Source organism: Acipenser ruthenus, chromosome 34 (assembly GCF_902713425.1).
Source record: "Acipenser ruthenus chromosome 34, fAciRut3.2 maternal haplotype, whole genome shotgun sequence".
Classification (NCBI taxonomy): domain Eukaryota; kingdom Metazoa; phylum Chordata; class Actinopteri; order Acipenseriformes; family Acipenseridae; genus Acipenser; species Acipenser ruthenus.
Genome location: NC_081222.1, coordinates 7,923,462 through 7,941,046, shown reverse-complemented (window position 1 = coordinate 7,941,046; position 17,585 = coordinate 7,923,462). Strand labels below are relative to the sequence as shown.

Below are 17,585 nucleotides of genomic sequence, written 5' to 3'. Positions count from 1 at the left end.
ACAACTCCCCAGTAAAGTTGTTGAAGCTGACACCCAACTTCAAGAAGCTGCTTGATGAGATTCTGGGATCGATAAGCTACTAACAACCAAACGAGCAAGATGGGCAGAATGGCCTCCTCTCGTTTGTAAACTTTCTTATGTTCTTTTGTTCTTATGTCTCCTTACTGCTTCTAACTGCTCTGTACTTGTCCCACTGAGTACTTCTGACACACTGTACCTTTATATATCATTAAAAGACTCTTTTGATCTTCTCACCATTTGGTACCTGCTATTGCTCTCTACAAATTTTATCTTCCTTTACCCTTATCTGATATCATTTTGATATGTTTATGCCACATATTTTTTTTTTAAATCTAAATAAACCCCCACATATCTGGCCTCATCCACTTCTTTAATTATATGTTGTCCATATTTTATATTTCATTTCTTTACTTTGATTTGTTTAGAAAAAAGCATGCTTTCAGTTTTCTCTAATGACATTTTAAATCCCCTCTTTTCAGCTTGTCCTATTATGTGCAGTTAAACAGGGTTGGGTAATAATAGAAGGTAGGTATGACAGCCAATCACAGACGAGTCACAAGCCAATCCCTGATATTACTCTTAAAGGTGTATTCACCAATTTCAAAACTTTTTATTATTATTGTATTATTTCTCCTTAGCAGAACATTAATTCCTTGTGCTGTTGATAATGTTGCTTGTAACATATATTTTATAGCAGATTCTGATATTGACGCGAGATAGCCACCTGAAATGTCTTTGTATCAGATTGAAATGACGTCATATTAAAATTAGCTATACTATTTAATTATTCTTATTTAACTATGTATTATCAAAACAAATATAGTGTGCTGTATGAGATTTCCACTAACTCAAGGTCAAAGCAGCCAGTAAACTCACTCCCAGGTAAGTGCTCTGACCTCTCATGGAAAGGATATTAGCTTGTATCACACAGCACTCTATACAATATCCTCTATGTATTATCTTTACAGAGTTCTACTTCTTTCCACACAATTCCAACACTGAAAACTGGACAAAACATTAGGTGTATTACATAATAATCCTGGAATAATTCTAATACCACATCCGATTTCCACTTTCACTGAAGTTCCAGTGCTATCCAGCAATGACAGCAGTACAGTTTCAATACACAGGCGTCACAAAGGCTCCCATTCACAGCACAGACAAGCCTACCAATGAGTTACTGATTCAGCTGGCACATAACTGACTTTAATTCAAATACAGTATTAGGTATAACTAGAGGACACATCAAGTAGAGGCATGCACTTATATTCAAGCATAGGCAGATGGTCAAATTGGATTTGAAATTATGATTAGAGTATAAAGTATGCATGCCCCCTTTATAACCAGGAGCTTGACAGCAGATATCAGCGACCTACAAGCTAATGGAGGACAAAGCAGGCAACCACTTGAGCTCAGTCATTGAGAACTGTGCCTCCCTTACCCACAGGAGCAGCAGAGCCAGAGTTCAAACCTGCGACCACCTGACTGTACAACCCACCCAGGACACCACACGCCCGTGCCTTTACCAGGCGAGTCATTCGGAGGCCCCAGTAATTGAAAATAATACCTAATGCACGACAATAATGTAAAACAAGGCAGGAACACACTCAAAAAAGTGACACTGGGAAAAGGAAATGGAGGTGCTGTCTTTACACATTTTACCAGGTTCTGTTATCCAAAATATGGAAATGGATAGACATGTGTTTCCTGGATACAAAACCTCCGTGGGGAGTAATGGATGGAAACAGAGAGTCTATAATAATTACCCAGCCCTCTTGGGTACTTACAGAATGTAAAGCAATGACATGATTTATTGACATGACAGTATTTATTTTAGGTGCCGAGTGGGCTATAAAATACTTTTTCCTGCTTGTTGCATGTAATTTGTGTCTCGTGAGAGCCAGTTTTGACATGCTTTACATACCTTTCAACTCTGGAGGCCTGGGGTCAAATCTGAACAGCTAATTGAGTTTGAGGTCAGTGGTCAACCTAGCTCCTTGTGGAGATTAGTGTTATACACGTCACTTAACAAACCACAAACTTCAGCAGAGATGTGATTGTCTGCTTGAGAGAGACCCAGGACTGAAGCTTCAGGTGTGCTCTGTAGTTTCCTGTTTATAGCCTGTCAGTCATCTTTTAGGAGTTTAAATTCAGCACTGAAAATTAAGAAAACAGAATGAATACATTGAAGTCTATTCAACTGATCTTAATGGGGGCAGAAAAACAACATCTCTGTCAGGGTGTGTGAGTCTCGGTACTTTTGAACTTTAAAAGTAAGTTAAATATCATGTGTGGTTCTATTTATATCGGTCATTGTGTAGATCAATTGAATACTCCATTGGAGTTATCGTGTTTGAACACTCCTACAATATTCAAATAGGCTGAAAAAAAAAAGTACATTTTGTACCATTTTACAGAAACAAAAAAAAAACACCTCTCAGGAGTAAAAGTCAGTGGCACTATGAAATGACCCATAGAAAGAAGAGGAATGCTCTTCTGTGCAGTAGTGTGTGTCATTTGTTTCTGTTACCATTTATGCATTGGCTTGCTTGCATGATATCTGTTTGATACAGTCACTTGTAGTCTGTTATGAGAGCGAGCAAGAAAATTGTCTTTTTTCAAAAATATTTCAAGACGTTTTCTGTATATTTGTGTTAGCATTAAATAAACTCCCTCTGTACCTATTCCAGGTGACTGTAGCCAACAAAACAGTTCACTGAATGGAATTATTTTGTTAGCTACAAGCACTTAAGGGCCATCTTTTCAAAGCATTTCCAACATTCTGTAATTCACTCCTATTTTTGGAAAGGAGAAAAAAATCACATTCATGGTACAAAATGAACCTGAAATATATAACATAGTTGTAGGTTTTAGTACAGTATAGTCTCTGCATATAGGAACACCTCCTAAGAGAACACTTTGGCTAAGAGAACACCCTTGTGGTGAAACAGATTTTTCCCATTGTAAATGCTCCGCCTAATGGAACAGGAACTTCGCTTAAAAGAACACCTTTTTGGCACTGTGACGGAAATATAATGAGTTCTGGTTGTAAATCTCCCTCTTGGCCTGTGAGGGTACGAAGTAGCGAAAGGGGAAGGCTTTGGACAGGTTGTCCTGACAGTTCATTCCCTGGGTCGGGAAGTCAGTCAGCCTGGAAAAAGACGAGACTCCAGTGCGGGAATGTATTGACCTGGAAGGTAAATGAGGTTGCAGCTGCAGGCAATAGAGTCAGCTGTAATTGTTTACCAAGGGGTCATGCATAATCGCATAAAAGGGGCTGGAGAATTGTAAATCTTTTCCTTCGCTTTTGGTTTGGAAATAGACCCGGAAGGACCCGTGCACTGTGTATTAAGAGTATCGTGAGTGTTTGTTTTGTTTGTCTTGTCTATAATTGTTACTTGTGTGTTTATAGACAGCTAACACGTTCCAGAGCTGTCGCCAAGAGCCAGCACTGAACCCGGAACAGCACTGCACTATTTGTCACTCTTTAAACTGTATCACCCACCACGAACACTACAGCACGCACCCAGGACTGGTGACCGTGGTTGTATATTGTGGGAGAGATACTGTGTTTATTGTTTAGGGCTGCAATCCCTGTTACTGTTCTCCGTGTTTTACGCATCGCTGTGTATAACCAGAGTTTATTATTTGGTCACCAGACCTGGATTATAACTAAAATAAAACTGATATTTTTCCCTACCGGATTACAAATCTCTGCCTGTTTATTCCTGCACTGCATCACCTCTGCACCTGTACATAATCAACAACCACTTTGCCACAGGCATTGATAGAAATTTGTTCACAACTGATACAGTACTGTTTTATAACAGGATAACTCATCATAAAACTTAAATTTAAATGGTTTATTCAATCTTTCCAGAACTGCCTCGTTTTGTATTCTGTTTTCCACGAGTGCACCTCATCGCTACAAAATGGCATGTAAACAAATGGCAAAACGCGCTGCTGTTTCTCTTGCTACAAAAAGTTGGAAATTGTTCAAGCTCTTGAAAAAAACCTGAATCACACACAAGTCGCAGAGCAGTTTGGTGTTTTCCGTTTCCATTTTGTGTGTCTTGAATATTTCTCCCGTAAAGGTATTCGTAATTAATCTAGAGTTGCTGCTGTATTTAACATGTGTAGGAGTGCTGTGTTAATTTAGTTTGACAGTTTAACATTCGTTTGTCTGCTACTTTATTATTATAGTTTATTACATACTTGCCTATTGCTTTTCTTTTACTCATTTGTTTATTTCATGTTGATGCATGTACATCACGACAAGTAATACATATTTGTTTACTGTATTGTAAAATTAAACAGGTGTTTTACCCTTCAACACACTGTTAAAGACTGGAGTAAAGACTTTGAAAATACAGTCCATAATGTTTTAACACAGTAAGTGTTACTTTCACGCTTTAGGTGTTTATGAAATACAGAAAACTAGAACACAGTGAGATAAACAAAAGTTTTATTTCAATACCCCTCTTTGAAAATAGCAAACAATAATACACCATAATACTTTCTTTCTTTTTTGGCACAGTTCAAAATAAATTTCAAAAATTCCAAGTGTTCTCTTGACATAGAATATCGAGACTCTAAAGTTCATTCCACATGTAACCAATTCAAAACAAGTGAGAAATTACATAGAAATTCAGTAAGATTTATTTATTTTTTTTATTGAGCATGTTCCAAGAGTTCCATATGAAAATGCTAATATACGACACATTTACAGTTCAAATATAGTTGGAATGTTTTTTTTTTTTTTGGTCCCATAAATGAAAAATACAATATATTGTGGAATATAAGTTTAAAGTTATTTTTACTAAAGCTGTTAATCTACACTTAATTACATTAGTCATTTAGCACAGCGTTTCCCAACCCTGTTCCTGGTGGAACACCGGGTCTGCTGGTTTTCAAACGCAGCGCTCAATTGCTTAATTGAACCATATCAACAATAACGTGAAAATGCCCAGTTAATCCCTTTTACTTCAATAAAGGGTTTAATTAAGCAATTGAGCGCCGCATTGGAACGAAAATCAGGAGACACAGTGTGCCGCCAGGAACAGGGTTGGGAAACACTGATTCAGCAGACGCTTTTAGACTAGGTGAACTACGCATCAACAACTGCTGGTGCAGAGTTAGAATAGGGTCTTGGCTTTACATCTCATCCGAAGGACAGAGCACAAGGAGGTTAAGTGACTTGCTCAGGGTCACACACAGTGAGCCAGGATTTAAACCTGGAACCTCCTGGTATTAAACCCTTTTCTTCAACCACGGTTGGTGTCCGATTTCAAAAGAACACAATTAGCACCAATCTTAAATTACTTTAGACTAGTGCTAATTGAGGTCTGTGAAACAAGTCATTTGACAATTTAAAAACAATGCTCACAATAGAATATATTTATTTTAAAATACAAGGGGTCAATTGCAGCATACCAAATTTAGTCCACTTGATGGATCAAGCAGGTTTAGTCCACTTGGTTGGACTAGTTAGGACACCTTCTAATCCCGATTGCAGCGTACCAGAAGTTAATCATCACAGGTAGATCCTCTGCTAAATCAGACTAAACAAGATCCCGATGGCAGCGTACCAAATCAGATTCATGATGGCCCTGTTCAAGTGAAGGATAAGACTGCCTTAGTGCGTTTGCTTGTCCTAAGCATTTACTGCTTACATTTTTTTTGCAGACAGCTGCATTTTTCCTCTAACATGCCAAGTACATCTGAAAACTTTATTCTGTACATTTCTTATGCTCGTCCCATTTGGGCAGTCAGATCCGTGAGAAGAAAGTCTTGCGCAATATATATAGGCCTTACATTTTAAATAAACTTTTTAATCATGTACCTTTGATACCGTTTTCAGTTTAACGCAATACAATTTCAGTTAATATGCTTTAACTATAAAACAACTAATGGTCCATTATCACACAATTAAAGTTTTCTCTGCCTATGCAGCAGTGTCGGCAGCTTAAATGCAATTACACTATGATCCACCAGTTTGAAAAGTGCCAGAAAAAGACAGGACATTTATTTTTACTTAAATATGCTTGATGTCATAAAAATGCATCTTTATACAGGGATCCCTTTATATTTATCCAACACTGAATTCTACATATCGGATTAGTAAAGAAGGATTTATACAGCTATAAATTTTAGGATTGAGAGGGGGGAAAAAAAAAAAAGCTATATGAACATAACTGATGTTATTTATCATATAGTGAAAGAAACTACAAAATGATATCGCAGAAGTCTACCGGAAGTCTGCAGTACAGTGTTTCATGTTAGATTTTGAAACGTCACATTTACCACTTTGTCAGTTTTTTTTTGTTAAGTATATGAAAAACTAAAGTGGTATGTAATTTAATATATTAACATAACATTATTTAAACAAGTTTCATTCTACTTTATGAAGCAAAATGTGTTAATTCTATAGGGGATGCAGAACTTTTGGCTACAGCTGTAGGTTAGTCCCCATTATCAGCCTAACTTGTTCCGATCAGTTAAACCAATTAGCGGGATCATGTGTTTGGTACGCTGCAATTAGGATGAAGTTAGTACAGCGATGCAGGATTTTCTGGTCCGCATTTTAGTCCACTTGATGCAGACTAAATAACTGGTACGCTGCAACTGACCCATTGGTATTGAAACTCAGGTTTAACAGTGTTTTGTTGGCACTGTTTTTCAGATATGTTTTCAACACAATGAATAGCCTTTCTTTTTCATATGGAAGCTCCCTAATTTTGGAATTAATATATTGTACACAGGCAGTAGGTATTTCTCTTTAAAAAGACAGTGAAAAGGTTTCAGATTCAAGTCTCAAAAGCTTAATCTAATACTGAACACAGTGGATTTAAAAAAAAAAAACACACACACACCACACACTAAAGTACTGAATTCCTATGTAAAACGCCAGTTATTTAACACTGCACATGTGAAAATATATATTTAAAAGTTACCAGATTTATATACACAACAGGCCTTATCACTCACTCAATCAGCCAGTCTCATTTAAGCCAACAACATTGTATGCCCAAATCACAAACAAACATTTTGAGGCCTCATACCATTTCGGATGGGCCTAATTTTTTAAGCCAAATAAAATACCAATCTTTAAAAACAATCTTTTGAATTTTTAGTGAAGTATTTTATGTTCATTAAACTAAACTTGCCTCACAAATCAGAAAGCAGAATTAAAAAAGAATTATAAATGAAAATAATAATAAAATAAAACGTTGAGGAGATGCCAACACAGAAGTATCCTTTTGTACTGAATTGATATCCCAGAACAAGTCTCTCTCATTATCAACTTCAGTATAGGATACACATAGAACCAGCCCAGGACTGAACAGCTCCCTATGCAACAGTAGAATTGCATAGAATTGAACAAAATATTAGAAGCCCTGGTCATCTTTAGAACATTAAGAGCAATGGGCTGAAACTCACCATACATTTGTTATGTACACAGATTCCCTAACGTGTTCTGGAAATATGGAAAAGTTGCATCTCCCTATCCAACTGTTGGAGGGCCGGAATCGAAAATCGGTTGGTGAGTGATTCCAAAACTAAGCCTGCCCAAATGACAGCTTTTGAAGGGACTCAAGCATGACTACACTGGGCTGAAGCTATCCAACCACTACAATATGAGAGGCTTTGTGAGGGATAATCCTGTATTCCTCCTGAACAATTCAAAGAACCTGAAGACTTGTCTTGCTGAATCAATGCTGTCTTGGTTGCCCATGGACCTCCTTTCCTCTCTGACAATGTTATGGCAGATGTTTCAAATTTTTTGTCCAGCAGATGCCTTACCTCATCACATGAATTCAATAAGCTTGTTTTTCATGTCAGTCTGTAAAAATGGGCTGTATTTAGGTTCCATACAGAACCAATATTCAAACTGGCTCTCAGGAGTACAAGAGCCAACTTGGTTAGCCCATTAAATTTTATTTATATTTTTATATTTATATATTTTAAACATACAATATATATATTTTAAACATACAATATATGTATTTACATTTTGTACTAAATGTTCATATTCTTCTTGTGCCATATGCAGTTCCAATAGTAATTGTGTACATGTGCCCCTTTTGAAACTGACAAATAGCTTCAACATGTGTTGATACCACTCTCTTCTTAATGATATGTGCGGTCATTCCGAGTGCTGTTGCTATTCAACCTTCTTGTTCCGCCATGTGGCTGTGGTTCCAATTCTATGATCTGAAAGTCTGAAAGTTCCAAGTGAGCAAGAATAATAATCTGGAGCAACTGAACCAGCGAGTATGAATGATCTTATTCAATACCAAGGGAAATATTTTTTTGCTCTTTACCCTTTTAAAAAGAAACTTCATATCATCTATTTTTGTTCTACTATTATTATTAATATCCTATTACACATGTTCTGTACAATTCAATATTATTTCTGCTTAGATCATTATTTGCCAGCAAAAATTGCTTCTGAAAAGACTTCTCGTGGTTGATTTGCTGGAATAGTTCGTAAGCATGGGGGGGGTTGACTGAGGTCTAAGCAAAAACAATAGAATGACAAAACATCAAATCTGACATTAAATTTATACTATGAAAGATAGATGATAAAAGCAGCACTTTCAATTACCTCCAATAAAAAAAATAAAAAAAAAAGACAAAAATAACACATCATTAAATCATCATTTACATGTTTCCTGTTCATTTTGGCCTTGTGTGCCTGCAAGTGTTTTGAAAGGAGTATCGATACAGTCTCTGAAGAACTCTGGTCTAAGCTGGCAGCACCTGTCCTAGTGTGTCCTTTGTGCTCTGCGGTAACCTGTCAGGAAATTTCACCTCAAAAACCAGCACCATGTCCCCCCGCTTGTCTGGGTTTTTGGGGTGGGGAAGCCCTTCGCCTGGGATTTTCCACTTCATCCCAGGCTTGATGACATCCTTAAAGGAGACTGGAATTACCCGGCTGTCCAGCATAGGTGCATTAACAGTGCATCCGCAGAGAGCCTGGGGAGAGGGTGGAGTGAAGTGTTAGCCATGGCTCATACTCCATACACTTGCACAGTGCAGGCTGTTAATGGGTTAAAGTTTAAATTCCAGCTAAGTGTAAAGAAGTTCTCTTAAACATTTAACCACTGTAAACAAATATGCAACTATAGAGGTTAGCCTTTGTGTTCCCATAGTGTACAGTATGGGTGTTACCCTTGGTGTCCCCAGTGTACAGTATGGGTGTTACCCTTAGGGTTCCCATAGTGTACAGTATGGGTGTTACCCTTGGTGTCCCCAGTGTACAGTATGGGTGTTACCCTTAGGGTTCCCATAGTGTACAGTATGGGTGTTACCCTTGGTGTCCCCAGTGTACAGTATGGGTGTTACCCTTAGGGTTCCCATAGTGTACAGTATGGGTGTTACCCTTGGTGTCCCCAGTGTACACTATGCACACCCCTAATAGTGCCCAAGACACAACTGTTTAAACAGGAAGTAGCTTTTACATTTGTTTCCTGTTCTCTTTTTATGATGTCTGCAATCATTGAGTCTAGTTTGACTAGGAGTTCAGGAGCTGCTCTTCAGCACTGTTTGCCAGCCATAAATATATGTAACACAGGCTAGATCAGCAAAAGTTTCTTAATAGCAGGAAGAGCCAGTAATAGCTACTGATCAACCACTTGGGATTTATTTTTGTGTTTCTGGCAGAACACTGCTGTGCACCAAGTTATGCGGATACTTACTAAAACAAAGACACCTTGACTGATCTAACCTACATTACATGTGTCTATGGCAGGCAACTTGAACTGAAGAGCAGCTCCTGAACTCAGGCTCTATTTAAATATACAGACTACTTAAAGCTGATCTAAGACTGCGGCCATAGACATAAGGAGCGAGAAGCACCCTAAAAAAAGAGACAGGTGCAAGGCCATCCATTTCCTTAAGCCATAATCAAAACCTGACCACTCTTTCTATGAAAACTGAGACTGCTTGGCAACTTTATTAGTACAGGTCTACCCGATTCAAGCACTTCCACCCTCCATCCCTACCTCTCGGAGCGTGACTTTAGCCGAGTACAGGAGATCAGAACCATCCCTTTTGAAAACTGGATGAGGCTTGTCCTTCACCACGAAGATTATATCAGCCGCGATATTACTGGGTGTCTCGTCTCCCTCTCTGGGGAAAGTGATTTTGGTCCCTTCCTTCCAGCCTCTCTTGATCTCGATAGTCAGAATCTTGTCTTCTGTCCTGGTGCTCCTGCCATCCGGGTTGAGTCTCTTGTGGGAGATCTTCATCTTTTTGGTGCATCCACTGTAGATCTCATCCAGGGATACCATGAGGTCATGAACCACTGCAGGGTCTTGCTTCTTCGCGAGTCCGTCGTGGTGCATCTGGCTTGAGTTTCTGGCAAACCCCCTTGGGAAGCCCCCCATGCCTCCCATGCCCCCCATCCCAAACCCTCCAAAGGGGTCTTCCATATCAACATCCTCCCCTCCATTGCTGCGTGAGAAGAAGGCATCAAACGGGTTTTGGCCCCCGAAGAATTCTGCAAACATGGCGTGAGGGTCTCCATGGAACGTGTAGCTGCTTGAGCCAGTGGGACCACCTCCTCCTGGGTTTCCTTTCAGACCTGCAAGAGACACACAATATCAGACCTTCACCCACAACTTCAAAACACAGAGACTCAGGTAGGAAATATTGTAATCTTCTTGTTGACTTTGTATCATTTTCTGGTTTGGTCATTACTGTACATCCTGGGGACTTTAAGCACCTGCCATCTTAGAAACGAAACTCTCAGGTACACCAGACTGTAGCCATTAACCTGCCCCTTGCAATATTCTGCCCCTAGTGGACATAAGAAATACCTTTGCTCTACAAGCTAGGTTTTACTCTTAGAGTAATTGTAAGACTTCTTACATCCCCTGGTGCAGTGTTGTTGGGGGAAAACGGTTGAGTTTAGATATGATTCTGAGAGCTCTGTTGAGGGTGCGTTCAGCTGCTGGGTTTCAAGTCACCAGGATATGCTGATTGAAACAAAGCGAATCTAAAAGACAATTGCTTTAGTTACCCACACCAAGTCGCTCTTTAATGTAAGACCAGAAACATACTAAACATTACAAATTTTATATAATACATAAGTCACTAGTATTTTCTAAATTGTTTGAATTTTGCTTTTTAAAAATATTTTTATGTCTGTAAACAAAGTACCAAAGAAATGCATTTAAGACTCAAGGCTTCTGCAGACTACACCACAGTATACTGTAGGACATGGACAAAATGGCACTTTTGAAAAGGTACAAGAAAACCATTGAGGACTTTTAATATCAAGTGTATAAAGCAGGAAAATAAACATTTCCCTCAGTGTGTAAACTGTTCCCTTTAACAGTCTGATACCCACAGGCTGGGCTTGTCAAGCTTGTTCTGGTGTCTCAGAGTGAAACTCACACTCTGTTGAGAACCCCTGTTGCATAATCCTGTTAGACTAACAATAAGCCTCTAACAACTATGCACAAGCCTGTTAGAAACGTCCAGCAAGCCGAGAGACTGCCCAGTCAGCTCCACCAATTAGCAGGCAAGACAGGCTCACAGATATATAAGGAGAAATAGATTGGAATGGAAACTAAATGTTTAACCCCAATACTGCTACCTTATTTACAGCTTGAATCTTTTATAACTCTGTGGCACAGAATACAAGGTTAACAGCTAAAAAGCCTGGTTTGTTTAGCTGAGGTGAGCAGTTACACAGAGTTCTAAGCCGCTATAATTCAAACTGCTGAGTTCTGTAACCATGGCTAGATATTGGATACTGAATGATCGTTCATGGTATACAGTTTTTATTCGTGGCGGAAGGATGAACCAGTAAATCACGAGCCTCGTGTCAATCTGCAGCCTCTCGTTTTCTACTGTTACTGGTGTTAACAAAGGGGCTAAAGGCTGTTTAGATAAATCAGATAGGTAACTAGCATTTCTTGACTATACTCGTTCAAGGAAATCGGAATCCAAATCCAAACAATAGAAATTTGAAATTATTTCAGAAATGTTAAAGTCGTTATAAAACACGTATCGTGGCAGTATTGTTTGAACTGCCGAAGCACACGTCCGTCCCGAATTTCAGCACCACACCACCCGATTAGAATGTAAACAAAGACACATTCAAAACGAGTCCTGGTAAGCATGCTATCCCCCTGAGATATACCCATGCTTGTGGTATAAACTCAATGAATCCAGCTGTACTAAGGTAGGTACACCCTCTCACCCAACGAGACTGCAGAATTTACAAGATCCTCCCTGGTATGCTGTTCATTTAATATTTGCAGAGCTTCCCCCCCTCCCTAATTTTTAAAGGGTCAAATTCCTTATTTCACTGTAGCTTTTTCATCCCTGGACTTCAGTTGCAGTTATCATGAGTTACCATGACTGTTCTAAAGCACAAGGAATTTCGGTATTCTGTCATTTGCATACGTGACTATGACCTCAGTACAAGGAAATACCTGTGGTGGTGTCTGTCACTTGTGCAATGCGGGTGCGTTAAGTGAGTGAGTCGCTCAGTGAAAGAACCCACTTAACGACATGCTCAGTTCCGCTCCATCTGAGCAGCTCAGAGCAGGTTTCATCAGTGATCTGAGCTGCTCAATTACTTAACTGTGTATTTTGTGGCTCCAGAGTTGCAGAATATTGATATCCTTCTAGTGCTTTATATTTTCCACAGTGTGTAGTTTGTTGTGGTAGTTTTTAAAATCTTAAAAGGGTGCTTTTGCTATAAGTTTTTTGGTGTGAAAGCTGATTAAGCCTTTGTCTGTACCCCTCCTAAGGGCGGCTGTAAATCCCAATGTGCACAGGCATGCTTTAACCTGCAAGTATTCTGGATTGAGTGAGTTTTTCAAGGCGTTTCAGGGCGTAGCACTGTTAAAAAACACACTTGTAATAGTACGGCTGTCCCATAATCATGATCAGTTTTATACTACAATTCCTGGCTGATGGCACAAAAGTATAAAATGTCCTTGACAGCCAGTCACTAATGCTACTTTTCTGCAACTAGTTCTAGTAGAAGTGCCGGTATGACCCACAGTAATTCATTAAGAATGTCAGAAAGAAACAAAGGAAAAAAAAAAAAAAAAAAGCCTACTGATAACATATCAAAGGCAAAGCTTACCAGACTAGTACTTTCGAGAACATGGGCCTATAAAAGGAACAACCATTAAGTTATAAAAAATAATTTATTATTTTTATACACATATATATATATATATATATATATATATATATATATATATATATATATATATATATATATATATTTTAAGCTCAAAGAGCCAGCTGCCCAACGTTTCGATATGTTGTACATATCTTTCTCAAGGGAGCCTGTGTTTGAATCCAAACATTGGAGGTATTTATAGGTTTTTGACGGCATGACAACTACTTGTTATTGATTACATTCAAATTCATGATTTATTCTTACATAATGTAATTGTGTTCTATATATTATATAACAAAGGTTGTTAACTTATTGTGTATTACTATTTAGGCATGGCAAGAGACTGGAAGTAATTAATATAAAACCATGCAACCCCAGTTTCACAAAATGAATTGATTTGAAATAAACATAAAACACTGAATTCCTACACTACAGTGAGCTATCATTTAGTTACAAATAACTTTCTATATTGATTTGAAAGCCTCCCCAAAATCGCTCTAATAAAAGATCAGTTCACCAAAGGTAGATGCGACCTTGAGAATTACATTTATCACATCAGCCAAACACCCATCAGATCGCAAATGACTGCACATGTACCAAAATCTGACAAAGTACCACTTTCTCACGAGTCATACTTGGGTACGCATACCACTTTCTAGTAACACTGCACCTGTGTACCCCGCGCTTGGGGGCGACAGCGACATTTAACAAACGTAATAAAGTATTTACCGTCCTCTCCGTATTTGTCGTACACCTCTCGTTTCTTGGGGTCGCTCAGGACGTCGTAGGCCTCGGCGATTTCTTTAAATTTATCCTCGGCATCTGCGGACTTGTTCTTATCCGGGTGGTATCGAAGAGCCTGCTTCCGATATGCTTTCTTAATCTCATCGTCCGAGGAACCTTTCGGTATCCCCAACACTTTATAATAATCCTTCCCCATTACAAAGCCAGGTCACTTCTCCCGGCCCCTTAAAATTGAAGTATAAACACGCCGACTGACTTTCCAATCAAATTCCAACAACAACAACAAAGCACAATTATTACTGACAACTGCTGACGCTGTTTTACTTTACGTTAGCCCTGTCCGCTATATGGATTTCTATACAGATATATATCTATATTATTAATATGTTCCGCTTGTATATTTTAAGACACAACAGCACATCAATAATCCCCACACGTACGCACTCCTCTGTTCCTCACAGTCTCCCTGAAGCACAAATCGCATCCTTTATCATACCAAACAGAAAGTTCCAGAATTTTCTACTGCCATCAAGATGCTTCCACACGCATCACTTCCGCACACGCCCACCGACGCAAAGCACGCGCATCGCGTTTTTATTGTTTTCACGCCCCATGACCGCCTTGTTATATTTAATTTAATTTAATTTAATTTAATTTAAATTCAACTGGTTTTCAAATGGGCTTTATCTCTTTCCATACCAAATGTAATTACATTAGCGGGGCTGTAGCTACGGCCACGGGGCACATACAGTACAAAATAAATAAATAAATAAATAAATAAATAAATAAATAAATAAACGCGACGTGACGTGACGCCATCTTACAATCTTACAATTTTCCAAAAAATGATGACTGTATTTTACAGTGGTTAAATATATCTGTCAACGATGTCATTAGCTTGAATAAAACGCATTTAATTGTTCCTGTTGTCCAATGAGATCAAGTCATACAAATCGAATGGGACTAGTTCGTGTTGATTGGTTGTCACGATGGTTCTATGTTTTCTCATTGGAACGTCACTACTTAACCCGATCGCCGATTGGCTTGAAAGTGATACCATTTCTGATCGCAGATTGGCTATTCCAGAGCCTCTTTCTTCTGATTGGCTTTCGGGGAGAGGTCAGGAAGACTGGTGTTTAAGTCCAAACTGTCACAGCAAGGATGAAGCACTACGAGGTGAGGGAAATAAAAACAGGTTTCATTTGAATATATTCGTGTTATATTTATCGTATTGTTACATTACATGGGTTCGTTAGCATTGCATGCGGTTGATTTAATTCATGCGGATGTAATAGCAGTTGGCTGCTATGTAAGTGTCAAGTGGTGAGAGGATTAAGATAAACCTCGCTAGGGCCGAACGGGGACAGTGCTAATATCAATTAAATAAATGCAAAAATTGTTAATACGTATTTTTATTGATGTGAAAATGTGGTCGAGAAGGCGAAAAATAAGATATGCATTCATGCATAGAAAAACAGACATAAATTGGTTCGTACCTACAGTACAGATACATACAGTACAGTAGTCTGCGGACTTTGTTTGATGTAGGCTGCAGTATAACTTTGTAAAGATTATACTGCTGCTGCTGGTCAGGCTTGTTAAGGTACCCGTTTTAAACTGCTGCAGAAACTTGGAAAATGACCCCTTTCTGACCCAGATTCATTTTGTACAGTAAAACCTGCCATCAAACTGGAGGGATTAATTGTGGGGTGGATATTGAGGGTCTGTTAACATGGGCAATGGATTTGGGATTGTGAACGTGTAGCCTTTGTACATAGGTGCCTTTTAGTTCAGTTTATTTGGCAGACGCCTTTATCCAAGGGTTTCACTTTAAATGGGATATCTACTCACGCACACACAGTGGCAGGGGTATAGTCTGTGCATCCGGGACAACTGCACAGAGGCCCACACACCAGACTATAAAGACCTACGCTTTAACACTGATATAAATATCTAACCCTCTGAAATCCACCTGTCAAACCCTGTCATCACAACAGTGTGTCGCTCGCTCTCAAAGAAATCCCTGTCTTAATAAGGAAACACGGCTTTGTTTGTAGTGGTGCGGGATTGAACAAAAAACAGAAACACCTGCCATAACAGCGTCGCTAGGCTGCCACAGATTCCACGTGGCTGCAAGGTGTTCAGTTTCTTCCCGCCTATAATAGCGATTAGGGATGTCAGGGGTAAAAATCTGCAGCACAATCTGTTTTATAGTCATTGTGAAATACCAGTAATTAGTGTTTGATACAGATGCATTTACCAAGACTATCAAAATCGATCAGATCTCCCATTTTGCCCTCAAACTATATATTACAGAATATATGTCTGGGATTTTCAATTTAATTTGCATTCTAAAAATAGCACCGTTAAAAAAACACATGTGCTGCATGTTAGAAGTGTTTCAAATAATTTCAAGTAAACAATAGTTTCGGCTCAGTGATGCAAACAACTGCTGTTATTAGTTTAACATGCAGCCTTTCATACAATAGCACTAATAAAGTAGGGGAACGGTCTTGCAATGCAGCCTGTCCCATGTAATGGTCTTGCACAATAAAGTGGAGTGATAGCCAAGGCTTTACAGTTCTCTTGGTTCTTGGAACACCCTGTGTTCTTTTCATTAATTTAATATCAGTGCATCAGTATGCATTCGTACAGTGCTGCAGATTCAAATGACTACCTGCAACATGTTTCAACATGTTTCTGCTCTAGCAGGGACCTTCTAGTTAAGTAGGGTAAAGCAGGTAGGTAATTAGGGACTGTGAATTGAGAAAAGGAACTCGAGAGCAGGTGGGGCTGGAAGAGTGAAAGGTTTCCTATTTAGGACATTGCCATTTATTGGTACTCACTTGTAAACGTGAGTGAAGGACAGCTTTTCTTGTTTTGAAATCAGCACGTTAATGAATGGATTTATTGAATACCTGCCAATACATTATAAGCAATTCTGAGTATGAGTAACAGCACACCCCTACTGTCAACTTGAATGGAGGTAGCCAGCGAACACTTACAAACATGCATAATAATAATATATATTTAAGGGGGGCTCCCGAGTGGCGCATCCAGTAAAGGCGCTCCACGTGCAGTGCAGGATGCGCTCTATAGTCTGGACGACGCAAGTTTGAGTCCAGGCTATTCCACAGCCGACCGTGGATGGGAGGTCGGCCAGGGTGTCCTCGGCTCACCGCACACCAGCGACCCCTGTAGTCTGGCCGGGCGCCTGCGGGCTTGCCTGTAAGCTGCCCGAGAGCTGCGTTGTCCTCCGACACTGTAGCTCTTGGTTGGCTGCATGGTGAGTCCGCAGTGTGATAAAAAGCGGTCGGCTGACGGCACACGCTTCGGAGGACAGTGTGTGTTCATCTTCGCCCTCCCGAGTCAACACGGGTGGTAGCGGTGAGCTGAGCTTCAAATAATAATTGGCCATTCCAAACTGGGAGAAAATAATAAAAATAATTGGCAAAGACTAAATTTATTAAAAAAAAAATAATGATAAATAAATAAATAAATAATATATATATATTTAAAGAACTTCTTATGCATCAACACTAGAGGGAGCTCCTTGCTTCTGTAATCTCTATTGCTGCACAGCTGGTTTTGTTTTTCAAATGTCCAAGGCTCTGTGACAGCACAGTAAGTAACAAGCTGGCTAAGGACATTCTTTAGCAGTTATTGA

The 17,585-nt window shown here is 39.2% G+C and overlaps 2 protein-coding genes across 2 annotated transcripts in view; one reads left to right on the top strand and one right to left on the bottom strand.

Moving 5' to 3' along the window:
- Positions 1-4,469: 4,469 nt before the first annotated feature.
- LOC117965618 (dnaJ homolog subfamily B member 1-like) lies at positions 4,470-14,529 on the bottom strand. Its single transcript, XM_059007140.1, has 4 exons — positions 14,415-14,529; positions 13,904-14,142; positions 10,029-10,609; positions 4,470-9,000 (listed from the first exon to the last, which is right to left on the bottom strand). Exons 2-4 carry the CDS (start codon positions 14,112-14,114, stop codon positions 8,770-8,772), a joined length of 1,023 nt encoding a protein of 340 aa, XP_058863123.1. The 5' UTR covers positions 14,115-14,142; positions 14,415-14,529; the 3' UTR covers positions 4,470-8,769.
- A 444-nt stretch (positions 14,530-14,973) lies between these two features.
- LOC117402162 (very-long-chain enoyl-CoA reductase) overlaps positions 14,974-17,585 on the top strand; it is a 31,254-nt gene continuing 28,642 nt past the window's right edge. The window contains exon 1 of the mRNA XM_034910484.2: positions 14,974-15,094. Coding sequence (XP_034766375.1) covers positions 15,080-15,094 — 15 coding nt within the window. The 5' untranslated portion in view covers positions 14,974-15,079. The remainder of the gene's footprint in view (positions 15,095-17,585) is intronic.

Excerpts from the sequence above, each read along its gene's own strand:
- LOC117965618 (XM_059007140.1), bottom strand. The coding sequence starts at position 14,114 with ATGGGGAAGGATTATTATAAAGTGTTGGGGATACCGAAAGGTTCCTCG. Across the intron at positions 10,610-13,903 it reads CGACAAATACGGAGAGGACG|GTCTGAAAGGAAACCCAGGA; the intron begins GTAAATACTTTA and ends TGTCTCTTGCAG. Across the intron at positions 9,001-10,028 it reads CTAAAGTCACGCTCCGAGAG|GCTCTCTGCGGATGCACTGT; the intron begins GTAGGGATGGAG and ends CCCTCTCCCCAG.